The 12,434-nt window shown below is 42.8% G+C and overlaps 1 protein-coding gene across 1 annotated transcript in view; it reads left to right on the forward strand.

Annotated features, from left to right (window-relative positions):
* Armc3 (armadillo repeat containing 3) overlaps window positions 1–12,434 on the forward strand; it is a 97,105-nt gene that overhangs the window by 41,754 nt on the left and 42,917 nt on the right. Inside the window, exons 9-10 of the mRNA XM_041641606.1 lie at window positions 10,646–10,798; window positions 10,880–10,985. Of these exons, the coding sequence (XP_041497540.1) occupies window positions 10,646–10,798; window positions 10,880–10,985 (259 nt within the window). The remainder of the gene's footprint in view (window positions 1–10,645; window positions 10,799–10,879; window positions 10,986–12,434) is intronic.

Raw genomic sequence — 12,434 nt, forward strand, 5'->3', positions numbered from 1 at the left:
GCGCTAGGCCCAGTACCAGACCTATGGTTACCTGCTTGCACGGCTGTGAAGGCAGAGCAACACCTACAGGCCTGCCCATTCATCTGTCCATTCGTGCTTTCTTTACACAAACCAAGACAGGAAGCAAGCAGGCATTACAGAAACGGCCAGTCATACTTGGGCAAACACAGGATCACCGTGGAAGACACCTGCATGAACACTCAAGGTCAAGTCTCAGGTTCCAAGTTTACAAGTCAAGATGTGGAGTTGATAGTGGAAATTTTCTGGGCAAAGAAGATCTGGGTGTGATGTTCACTGAAAGGAAAGATGTTTGAAGACTGGAAGAGTACAGAAAGTTCCAGACCTGGAAATTGCAGAATGCCTTAGCAAACAGAACTCAGCAAGATGCTGAGAATATCAGCTGAAGTAGAGAAGCAATGAGGATTCCTTGTAAACCAAGATATTTAACGTCCAGGACAAGTCACTGAAGGCACATTTTACTTTACTCTATAAAGATGAGCGCTCTTGCTGTAAGTGTTGTGTCCAGTCCGTGGGGACCCTAAAAGACCACCAGGGAGACTGTCCCATCTAAATGCAAATGCAAGGTTTATTATCATGCATGTGTACAAGCCAGCAGGGACCTCGTCAGCACAGCAGCAGAGGAGGTACCCCACTCTTCTAGAGAACACTATTTAAAGGCAAAAATCAGAAAAGTTATACTAGCAGGGTTTGGGATGACAGGTTCAATCCTGATTGGCTGGCATTTGTCTAGGGGTGTCCTGGTGAAAAGCGATGGGTGTGTGCTGGCAGGTGATCCCATCTACAACGGTTGGAATGTTAGGAATTTTCTTTGGGTGGTCTGTTTCTGGGTGCTGCCTGGGTAGTCATAGTTTATGGTCTTTCTTGCAGCCAGGTATTGCCTTAGGGAAAACTGAGACTCCAGCCTCTATTAAGCTTATCGTGGTTGGGTCCTACAATAAGGTTGAAAAGAGATTGGAAGGGTGTACTGCCCAACACAGAGGACCAGAAAGAGGTTGCTGTCGTGATCTATGTAAGGTAAAATGGTTACCTGGGAGGATTTGGAGGTGTAGCTGAGAGGTAAAATGCTGTTTTAGCATGCATGGAGCCCAGCAACACACACACACACACACACACACTCACACACACACACACACACACACACACACACACACACGTCCAGAAAGTACCCTGATAGAAGTACAAATAACATGATTTCTCCATGTAGAAGCTGCAAAACTGATCCTATAGGATCAATCCTCCTAATAGATACTAGAACAGTGTTTCCAGTCTGCAATAAGTCTGGGAGAGGGGGATGGAGAGGGAACGGTTAACAGAGACAGCCCTTCTGATATTCTACAGCAGAGTGGGATGAAATACTTGACATTAGTTCTTTCAAAACAGTCTATAAAGAGCATTTTAATGTTCCTAACTCAAAAAATGATAGATAACTGACATGGTGCATAATAAACTAGTTACCCTGACTAGTTTATTACACATTGTACACATGTATTGAAATACCACATGGGACTCTATAACTACTATACAATTAGTGTATGCCAACTAAAAATAGAATAGACATTAAAAAGCATATACCATACTCCTACTTTGACAAATATATGTGCATAAAAACAAATCATCCAGAGTCTTAGGGCTTGGGAGGGATCAATGGGTTATCAAGGTTGTTGTACAAGCTTGAGGACTGAGTTTGTATCCCCAGCACCCACATAGATGACATCTGCAATGCCAACACTGGAAGGCAGAGACAGTAGAATCCTGGAACTTGCTAGCCAGCCAGTCTCGCCAAATCGGTGAGCTCCAGGTTCAGCAAGAGAAAATACCTTGGAGAACAGTAGAGGAAAAGATAGCAACTCTTCACCTCTGGCTTCTGTACACATAGGTGTAGGCGTGTACATTCCCCGTACACGTACACATATTCACACACCGCAAAGGCACACTCACACAAGTCTTGTGTGCAATTTTAATATGATTTGAAGCTGATTATAGAGACGGTAGACAGATAGATGCATACATATACACCGATCTCTGGTGCCATGGCACAGATGCAGTAAGTGCAGACTCAAGGCACGTGGCCCGCAGAGGGGCTCTGTGAACATCTGTGGAACGATTACATGGCCGGGGTGCACAGGGGGTGACAGCCAGGATGAGATCAGGTACCTGACTTGAAAAACCGAGAACCATATGAAATGAGACTCAGAAGAGGTGCAGTTTTGAGGAAAAGGAAATGAGCGCCTGCTATAAAATTCCGATAAAATACGGGTAGTATAAAACTCCCCTCTAAACCCATTGTTAGATGCCCAGTTCAGTGGCATGAAATACATGCATCCTTCTGTGCCTCTTCCCATATGCAGAACATCGTCCAGAATGGCTCAATGATTGCTTGCTTCTCTCTGCCAACTGCCCTTCTACTTTATGCTTACACACCTGACTGCTACGGTCACTTTGTGCCCTTAGGGCCACACGGAATTTGTCCCTTTGTGGCTGTGTGGCACTTGGTGTGCTGTTCTCATAATGCCCACTTCATTTAATGCTTGTGTCAAGACTTCCTTGTTCTTAAGGCTGGCTAACACTTCTTTATTGATGCCACACTTAGATCTCCCATTCAACCCCTGATGGACAGTTGAGTTGTTTGTTCCCTGTTGGCTATTGTGGATGCAGCTGCTAAGAATGTTCATGAACAACTCTTTCTCTGACTCTTTGCTTTCACTTCTTGAGGTGTGCACCAGGGAGTCTTGCTAACTTATATGCTAAATCTATTTTTCAATCTTTTGAGGAACTTCTATGTTGTTTTCTCTAACAGCTGCACTGTTGGTTTTTTTTCCATTCCAGGGACAGTGCCCAGGGTTCCTGTTTCTCCACATACTGGCCAGCCAAAACTTGTTACTTTGTTTTTGCTAGTAACTGTACTACTAGGCACACAGTGGCATCTCATCGCTGTTTTTATTTATATTTTCCTAATTATTAGCCATGTTAACTAACTTCTTCACTCTTTTATTAACCACATGTGTATAATTTTCAGAGATTTTAGTTGTTTGTGTGTGTGTGTGTCCAGGTCTGAATGCGTATGTGTGGAGGCCAGGAAACAACCTTGGGTGTTCACATAACACTGTATACCTTTTTTCATGTTCTTGCTAGACAGGGTCTCTCACGGGCCTGGAACCTACCAAGCAGTCTAAGCTGACTGACTAGCCCGCTCGTCTCTGACCTGGAACCTACCAAGCAGTCTAAGCGTACCGACTGCTCAAGGGCTCCACATGCCTCCATCTTCCTGCTGCTGGAATTGCAAGCATGTGTCAGCGCTCCTCAGTTTATTTTTAACATGGGTTCTAGGGAGTCAAACTCAGGTCCTTGTGACTGAACTCTCTTCTGAAACCCATTGTTTTTTTGTTTTTTTTTCCATTTTATTTTGAGACAGAGTTTCACTAAGCGTTTATACTGGACTTGAACTCACCCTGTAGACCAATCAGGCCTTAAACTTGTGGTCCTTTTCCTCTGTCTCCCAAATACCTGGGTTTTCAGGCCCATTTTTTTTAAAGATTTATTTATTTATTATGTATACAACATTCCTTCCATGTGCTCCTGCACACCAGAAAGGAGCACCAGATCTCATTACAGATGGCAGTGAGCCACCATGTGGTTGCTGGGAATTGAACTCAGGACCTCTGGAAAAAAAAAGTCAGTGCTCTTAACTGCTGAGCCATCTCGCCAGCCCCTTTCAGCCCCACTTTTGTTTTGTTTTGACAGAGTTGTAGGGATTCTTCGTGTATCATGGATACCAACCCCTTAACTATGATTAGCCAGTGCCTTTTCCCATTGTGTGGTTGCCTTTTTACTCTGATGATTATGGGTGTTCTTTTGTTATTCATGTGTGTTTTTATTTTGATATAGCTCAGTTCATCTATTTACAGCATCATGTCCAAGTGCATTTGACCAAATCACTGATGGGAAGGCTTCTCCTATTCTAAGGGTTTCCTGCTTTCAGCTCTTACATTTGGTTCCTGGCCTACTTTGAGCTATTTCTTGCATGTGATTTAAGCATGTATCCAATTCCTCACTTCTTGTTTGCATATAGACAATTTTCCTAGCCTCGCTTGTTGGAATCCATGTTTTTCCTTTGTAACACAAAGTCATTCAGGCACATAGTCTCGGGGCTCTTTGTGGCACTTAGTGTCTTCTGGTTTTACTTCCTTATGTTAGTTCTAAAATAACTGCATTTCAGCTTCAAGTCGTGTCTCCTCAGTCTTAATTTTAGGATCTAATGACTAAATCTGCATTGGCTTCGCCTCTGCCTCTGTCACTGTGTCGTTTCCTTTAACCAGGACTGTCTTAGACTCCGGCGTCCTCCTTTAGACTCTTCCCTCTGCATCACGTCCTCAGGCCAGCATGTGATCTTTCTTGCATCTTCAGGACTTTCTTGTGATGGTAAGATGCCCCCCTTGAGGTGTGGACATGAATATCGTGGTCAGTTGCTGTGGACAGCAGACTGCTCTGCCTTGGCCTGGGAGTAGCTAGCAAATGAGGCTCTCACGGAGCCTTTGGCCGTGTTTCCCATCAGCTGAGATGTCAGCGGAAGCCTTTGGTCCAGGTTTGGATGGTAGCAGGGGTCTTCTTGTACAGCAGTGCCACACTGCTCTGTATTCTCCTGGTGCCAGCGCCAGCCAGGTGGGGTTAATAGAAGTGGGACACATACTAAACAGTGCATAGTTTTGACCAGGAATAATTTATACAAGTTTTTCTCCTCTTGCCCCTTGGTCATCTTCTCCCTTCTTTCTTAGTCAACCTCTCTGACAGACAAACTAATTTTAAATAGCTCCCCCTCCTCAGCTTCTCTAAACCCACTGATCACAAAACAACCTTGTAGAACCTGACACGACCGGACATAAAGTAGTAACTGTGTCCTTTAGACAAACATCTTCCTTCTTCAAGCTCCAGCTCTGTGGAACACCCACTGTTGATGGTCACCTCCTCCTTACTCATCGTCCTTGCCATTTCCAGAACACGTCTCTCACTTAGCTGTTCCCCCACTTGTCAAGCCAACCCCTTTGCATTCATTCATTGTTTCCATACTGAGCTTGTCTTCCGGTCTCCTGTCTTGTTCCTTCTAAACCTCCCAGAGAGCTCTCACTTATGACTAATGTCTGCATCGCTTCCTTCTCTGCTTGCAAGTCTTAAATCTGTCTCTAATTCTGACATGCCTGCTGAATCTCTGCCTGCTGCTTCTTATGGCTCCCAAGCACATGCAAGCACTGTGCCCAAACTCAGGCTTTAGGGGAGTCTTGAATTTCTTTGAGAATCTGATAGAGTAAGCTTGTCAACATTTAGATATGGTTATTATTCTGCATGTAATCTCAGAGGTATCCTGGGCTATCTAAAGCTACCTCTGTCCTCTAGATTATAACCTCCAAATGAGGAAAGCAAGGACAAGCAGGATTAAGCTGACAGACCCCCGCTCAGTGTTAGTGTTCGTCTGATGAACTCACACACCCTTTGGTTAGATTTGTCTCTGCTGTGTTGTATTCTGCCAGACAGAATTTGTGCTAAGCTATGATTTTGTGGTCATATGCTCTGGTTTTGGTCTTAGTCTTTGAATTTGGGGAAATCTCATTTTGACCTATTGTTGTTCATGTTCTTAAAATCGTTAGATTCAGAAGGAAAATCAAAATTGTGTGCCTGTGTGTGCACACATGTGCATATGCATGTGTGTGTCTATGTGTGTATGTGTGTGAACACATGTGCATATGCATGTGTGTCTATGTGTGTATCTGTGTGTTTGTGTGTGCACACATGTGCATATGCATGTGTGTGTCTATGTGTGTATGTGTGAACACATGTGCATATGCATGTGTGTCTATGTGTGTATCTGTGTGTTTGTGTGTGCATACATGTGCATATGCATGTGTGTGTCTATGTGTGTATATATGTGCACACATGTGCATATGCATGTGTGTGTCTATGTGTGTATCTGTACACATGTGCATATGCATGTGTGTGTCTATGTGTGTATCTGTACACATGTGCATATGCATATGTGTGTCTATGTGTGTATCTGTGTGTATGTGTGTGCACACATGTGCATATACTAGTATATGTGTATTGTGGAGCATTGTGGAGGTAAACGCACAGTCTCAGGTGTTGATCCTCTTCTCCCTTGTTCAAGAAAATGCCTCTCCTGCTGTTTGCTGCTGTGTGCACCAGGCTAGCTGGCCTGAGAGCTTCTGAAAAGTCCCCGACCTTCTCTTCCCATCTCCTCAAAGGGACGTGCTGGGATTGCAGAGACCTGTGAGATGCAATGGCCATCCCAGAAAATGGGCAAGGACAAGCCTTCCATGCGAGGTGGTTTTGGCTCTGAGCCACACGTCTCTATGTGAGCACAATGAGTGTTATTTTCAAAGGGCGTTACTCTATCAGTACAGAGTTGTCAAGCGTCTGCCTTCCTGTGTGCTCTGGGGATCTGAACTCAAGTCGTCAGGCTTGTGAGGCAAGCACTTTACCCAGTGAATCATGGTTCAAACCCTGAGACTTTTGACAAATGTGCTTTTGGGTCATTTAAGCCTGTAGAGCCCGTTCTGCTTTAAACACACGCCCAGTTTCCTGCACGAGCCCTTTGTAGATCTCTGCTATGATAAATTTTAAAGACTGTGCATGAACTCAAATAATCTGACCCTGCTATTATGGAACACTAGGCAAGCATGGGGATCAACCTCCACAGCCCAGCAGAGTGTCCATTTCTGGATGGGTGGTGTTCCATCTCCGCTAACATCACTTAGTAGAGTATTCCCGTAGATCACAACTCTATCAGCATCCTCCTTCCTGGTCTCAACTCTTAAAATTGTTTGTCTTGAAAAAACTTGAGCTCTCTTTCCTAGTTCTGGGGATCAAACCACTCTCTTGAACATACTAGGCCAGTGCTCTAGACTTGAGCTATACTCCTAGCTCAAAGGGTTAAATATTTACAATTCTACTTATTTGCCTGGTAATTTCCCTTTGTCCTTTCTTGATCTGGCACTTAATAAAAGGAATCCCACACTAGCTCAGAACTAAGAAATATACAGGTATTTATTAATAGATAAAACTTAAAAATCAGGATTCTCTGCCTGAATGATGGATAAAGATGAGATCCAAACAAACCGAACCAGCAAAACCGGGGTCCAGGAGGAAAGGCAGAGAGGAAGAGAGGATGCTTCTGCATCCAGGTAAATAGTCTATGAGGCCATGCCCCAGTAGGCGGGTAGTTGTTAGCTATACACCTTTCTGGCATGTTCTCCCTGAGTCAATTATGCCTTTGATGACTACAGGGACACTGGAAAGCTGTGCCACGTGGTTCTTCAAATCCAGGGCTTTGATTTTCTCAGACTAGGAGATATCTGATCTGAAACCTTCACTCTCGGTTCTCAACGCCTAGAAAAAGAGATGATTTCATGAACATCCTCTCTTTCTGTCTTAATAAATCCACGAAAGTGAACTCACTTCTGATGGAACATACAGGCTGTTACAATCTCTGCTTCCAGCTTGTCAGTTTAGTCACACGTTGGCAGAACTGTTCAGTCTAAGCAGTAGTGGGCCAGGGTCAACCTTCCTGGGCCCCTACTAGAGAGCTGGATGGTGCCTTTGTCGCTTGCTGGGTTATTAATTCTGTCTACTTGCCCACAGCCCCAAGTCACCTCTCCCTATGTGCCTAACAGTAGGCCTTTTTCTTTCCACACCCTACCTATATTTCTTGTCTGTTTTTCATATTAATTTGTGAACGGTTTGACCTCCAGCTGCCGGATTCATTAGACATGCATTATAGTATTAGCTACACTGGTGAACCCTCAAACACAACAAGGATTAACAACATTATCTCCTAATATTTTCCGTGTTGAAAGTAAACCATTAGGTAGAAGTTTAAATGTTTCTCTAGTTAGAAAGTGCCATAAGTCTGGACAGATATTAGTCCTTATTATCTGAGAAATAACAAAGCTACTACCGGTATTAATTTGTAGTGTGGTTTTACTTTATTTTCTATCATTAAAATGTTTTTTTTTTAGGTAAGTGTGTGTGTTTTCATTGTTTGTCCAAAACAATTGAGACATGTAAACAAATGACAGCCATTTTTAAAGTTTTGACTTGCACTTCCCACAGTGGGAAGCAGGGTCAACACGCTACCTTTGACCTGGTACCAGTCAGAAGGTGGGAAGGTGTTAATTGCCACAGAGAGTTTTATGGGTTGGTGCTAACATCTCAGCAGGTAGCAAAGGTGGGACAATGGCCAATCCTGAGAACAAGCAAGGACAAGCGTTTACAGGCGAATTGTCTTCAGCTCTTCGCCTCACCCTGCTTTGTGAGCACACTGAGTGCTATTTTCAAAGGGCGTTACTCTATTAGTACATAACTGTCTAGCATCTTTATTATCTGCATAATTAAAACACAAATACTTGGCATAGAGATTCAGTGAAAGTACTTGGTTAATATGTTAATTTATCTCTTAAATCTATTCTAGCCACACTGCAATCAGCACTCTTGAGGTTTGGTGAACACAGCTGGATTTTGAGAACATTCCCAGCAGGGTTGAGAAACTAATTGCCCACAGTCTTTATTTAAATTATGTTGTAAAAATCTAATTGCCCAAAGTATTTACTTAAATTATTTTTTTAATCTTTCAAGTTTTTACATATATACTGTTTTTTGAATGCAACAATTATGTGCCCCAAAGTTGATCTTTTCACATTAATTACTGCTGTATCTTGCCAGATTTTCCTGATAGAATCCATGCTGAGTGTTCTGTTTAGGACTTGATTCAGAGCCACCAGGGAAAGCTTAACGATACAACTAAGTCATTTTTTTTCTTTAAAAAAAATGTCAGTCTCTGGAAAAATCTTCAGTATTTTTTTTATAAACTAATAAGGACTTCATGCATTTAAAAATATATTAGAAGACACATACTTTCGATGTTATTAACTGAGGCTTTTTAATGAAACGCTACCGCCACCATTCTGACCAACCTGAAGCCAACAGAGGAAGAAGCATAGGACTGATGGGTTCCCAGGACGTGGCTCCTGATTGGTTACATGCCTAGGTCAGTCACTGGGATGGATGAGCTGAGGCCAGAAAGTCCTTGCAAACCTGACTGAACGCTGCTGCTACAGAGGAGAGCATTGGGACGTTCATTGTTAGAGAGAAGGAGAAAGTGGGCCTTAACCTTATCAATGGAGACCCCATTAGAGTTTGTTTTTGAAAATATTGCTGGGGAAAAATTTAATTAAAACATATCTAATTAATTAATTAATTCCATGTACAGATTGTAACCTAAAGTATCATCAGTGTTCGGGGTAGCAGATCCTTCTCTTATGTTAATGTTCTCAGACTGCAGAGTCACACAGCCTGCACACGGGCCATGAGGACTGACTTCGTAACGATTGTGTTTTTCAGGCCTTACAACCCCAATGAGTAAAGACTCAAACCCACAGCAAATATTTTAAAGAAACGAAATGTAACTCAGCAAGGAATTGTCTCCCAGCTCTTTCTTCCCCTCAACAGCCTCTGTAGCTGCTGTACCCAGTTTTTAAAGCACATTTTCAGACTCTTAAATAGTAGTAAGTTTAGAATTAAATAGAACATGAAATTTTTTAAATTTTAGAATGAGCAAAACACAAAAATAACCTTAGTATTCTAAATTTAATGTTCTGGTTTGATGTTTCAATTTAAATTGGCAAGGTATTTCCTTCAGTATACTATAAGATTGGCATTTATTTAAAAGAAAGAACTAGAACAAGAGAGAAAAATGTTTAAAGGACAAAGGCAAACAAAAATCACTTTGCTTTTCAGGCTGGGGAAGTCTCATGGCAGACCACTTGCTTAGTCGGTCCAGGGCCCTAAGCATCTCTCTCTCTCTCTCTCTCTCTCTCTCTCTTTCTCTCTCTCTCTCTCTCTCTCTCTCTCTCTCACACACACACACACACACACGCACACACACGCACATTGATTTGAAATTTAATATTTTATAAGGGGGTGAATAGCATGATGTGGACATAAAATCCTCGGTGTTTTCAAAAGAAAAAAATATTCTAACATTGTTATATTATGTCTGATAATTCAAGTGATTTCTGTAGCCTTTGCTATTTGAGCATGTCCAGTTATTGGGGGAAAGACTTGCAGGTTTTGATGGGCAGTGAGGAGAGGCAGGACGATAGGTCACTATTCACTTCTTCCTCCTTGCTGCTTTTCTCCTGGAGTCTTGAGTATCCGGTTCTCTGATCCATACATTGTAGGCGTCTTAATAGTGTGTTTTATATTTAAAACAGTATCAGGGACTTGAGCTTCCATACTTAGTGGGGGCAGAGCCGGTGTGAACACTGAGAGCTGAATCAGCTTGTGAAGAGTGTTAAGTGCTTATGAATTCTGAAAGTGTGTATCCTACCACGCACAGCTCCCTACCACAGTACTGGAACGCAGATGGGGGAATACGGAATAAGTGTGGCATTGGTCATCCCCTTTGTGTCCCGGCTGTGTTCTGAAGCTTAGCTAGGTACACATTCAGTTTAGCTTAGGCTTGAACATTAAAATTTGCAGATGGCTTCCGTCAAGTGGTAAATAGTAATAAAGTTTTACCAGAAAATTCTGACATGCTCTTCCTTTTGGTTTATGAAAGCGGAAAATAGAAAATTTTTTCACGAACAAGAGGTTGAAAAATGCCTGGTGACCCTCCTGGGATCAGACAGTGAAGGAACCAAGATTGCCGCTTCCCAAGCTATTTCAGCCATGAGCGAGAATTCCAGCAGCAAAGATTTTTTCAACACCCAGGGTGAGTAAACCGGGGACCGCCATGTTTGAAGGTTACTGTGCCCTGGGTTTGAACTCATGGCTTACACTCGTTTCTCTGCAGGGATTCCGCAGATAGTTCAGCTGCTCAGAAGTGACAATGAGGAAGTGAGAGAGGCAGCTGCCTTGGCCCTGGCAAATCTTACCACCAGCAGCCCTGCGAATGCCAAGTAAGTACAGGGATGTCACTGCCCTGCCCCAGCTGTGACAGTTGACTTTTAAGATGACACACACACACACACACACACACACACATATATATATATATGTAATCTGACTTTCATTATTCCTCAGGGTCTCTTATGAAAGTAGTTTCTGATTGGCCTATTTCACCCCCCAAAATTGGGACTATTGAATTTTGTTGAGAAACTTCAAACCATTATACCCATTTGTCAAGTTAAATCCTTGAGTTTGTGAGTACCTGCTCCTCTGTGGGGGGTGTGTGAGCATGTGTGTGTGTGTGTGTGTTTACATGTCTATGTGTACAGATGCATACAGAGTCCAGGCATCCTCTACCATTTTCACTTGGTCTTATTTTTACTATTTTATGTGTATGGATATTTGTCTGTTTGTATATCTGTGTACCATGTGTGCACTCCGTACCCACAAAGGCCAGGAGAGGGAATTGGATGCCCTAGAACTGGAGTGACAGACTCTTGTGAGCAGCCACGTAGGTGCCAGAAATCAAGCCTGGATCCTTTGGAAGAACAGCCAATGCTCTTAACCTCTGTACCATCTCTCAAAGCCCAAATTCCCTTCATTTTCTTGAGATAGTCTCCCACTGAACATGAAGCTCACCAATTCAGCAAGCTTAGCAAGTCAGTGGGCTCCAGGGATCATCCTTGCTCCTTTTCCCCAGTGCTAGGATTACAGGCATGTGCAACCGATCCTGATACTTTTCATAGGTGCAGGGATCCAGACTCAGGACCTCATGTGTGTGCAGCAAGCGCTTGACTGACCGAACCATTTCCACAGCCCCTCCACTAACTCATACAGCTTTCAGTTCCGATGCAAATGAAAGTAAGCAATGCTAGAAATATCCTTGACAACATTATTAAAAACAATAGATAAATGTTAAAGAGTCTCAAGATCCATTTTGAGAGGATGTAAACATTAGAGAAAATGGGAGCATTTAAAAAGTGAACTAAAGGCAATGAACACAAAGGAAGGAGGGTAGGGGAGGAGATGCCTTCTGATTATGAACACTGTTGGTGGAGGCCGCCCAGGCTCCAGAAATAATCACACAGAAATCTGTATTAATTACAATACTGTTTGACCAATAGCTTAAGCGTATTTCTAGCTAGCTCTTATATTCTAAACTAACCCATCTCTATTAATCAGTACATCATCACGAGGCTATGGCCTACTGGCAAAGTTTCAGTGGGCTCCAATGGAGGTGTCTACCTCCTGTGGCAGCTACAGGGCTACTCTCTTACTCTACCTTCTTTCTCTTAGCATTCAGTTTAGGTTCCCCACCTGACTTTACTCTATTAAAGCCATTGGCCAAAAGCAGCTTTATTCATTAACCAATAAAAGCAACAAATAAATAGAAGGACCTCCCATACCAGGAATACCACGCCATGGAATGTGTTTTGTAATCATTTTTAAAATTAGTTACC

This window comes from Microtus oregoni, unplaced genomic scaffold (assembly GCF_018167655.1).
Source record: "Microtus oregoni isolate MIOR12 unplaced genomic scaffold, Mior012 000070F_ref0000104, whole genome shotgun sequence".
Lineage (NCBI taxonomy): Eukaryota > Metazoa > Chordata > Mammalia > Rodentia > Cricetidae > Microtus > Microtus oregoni.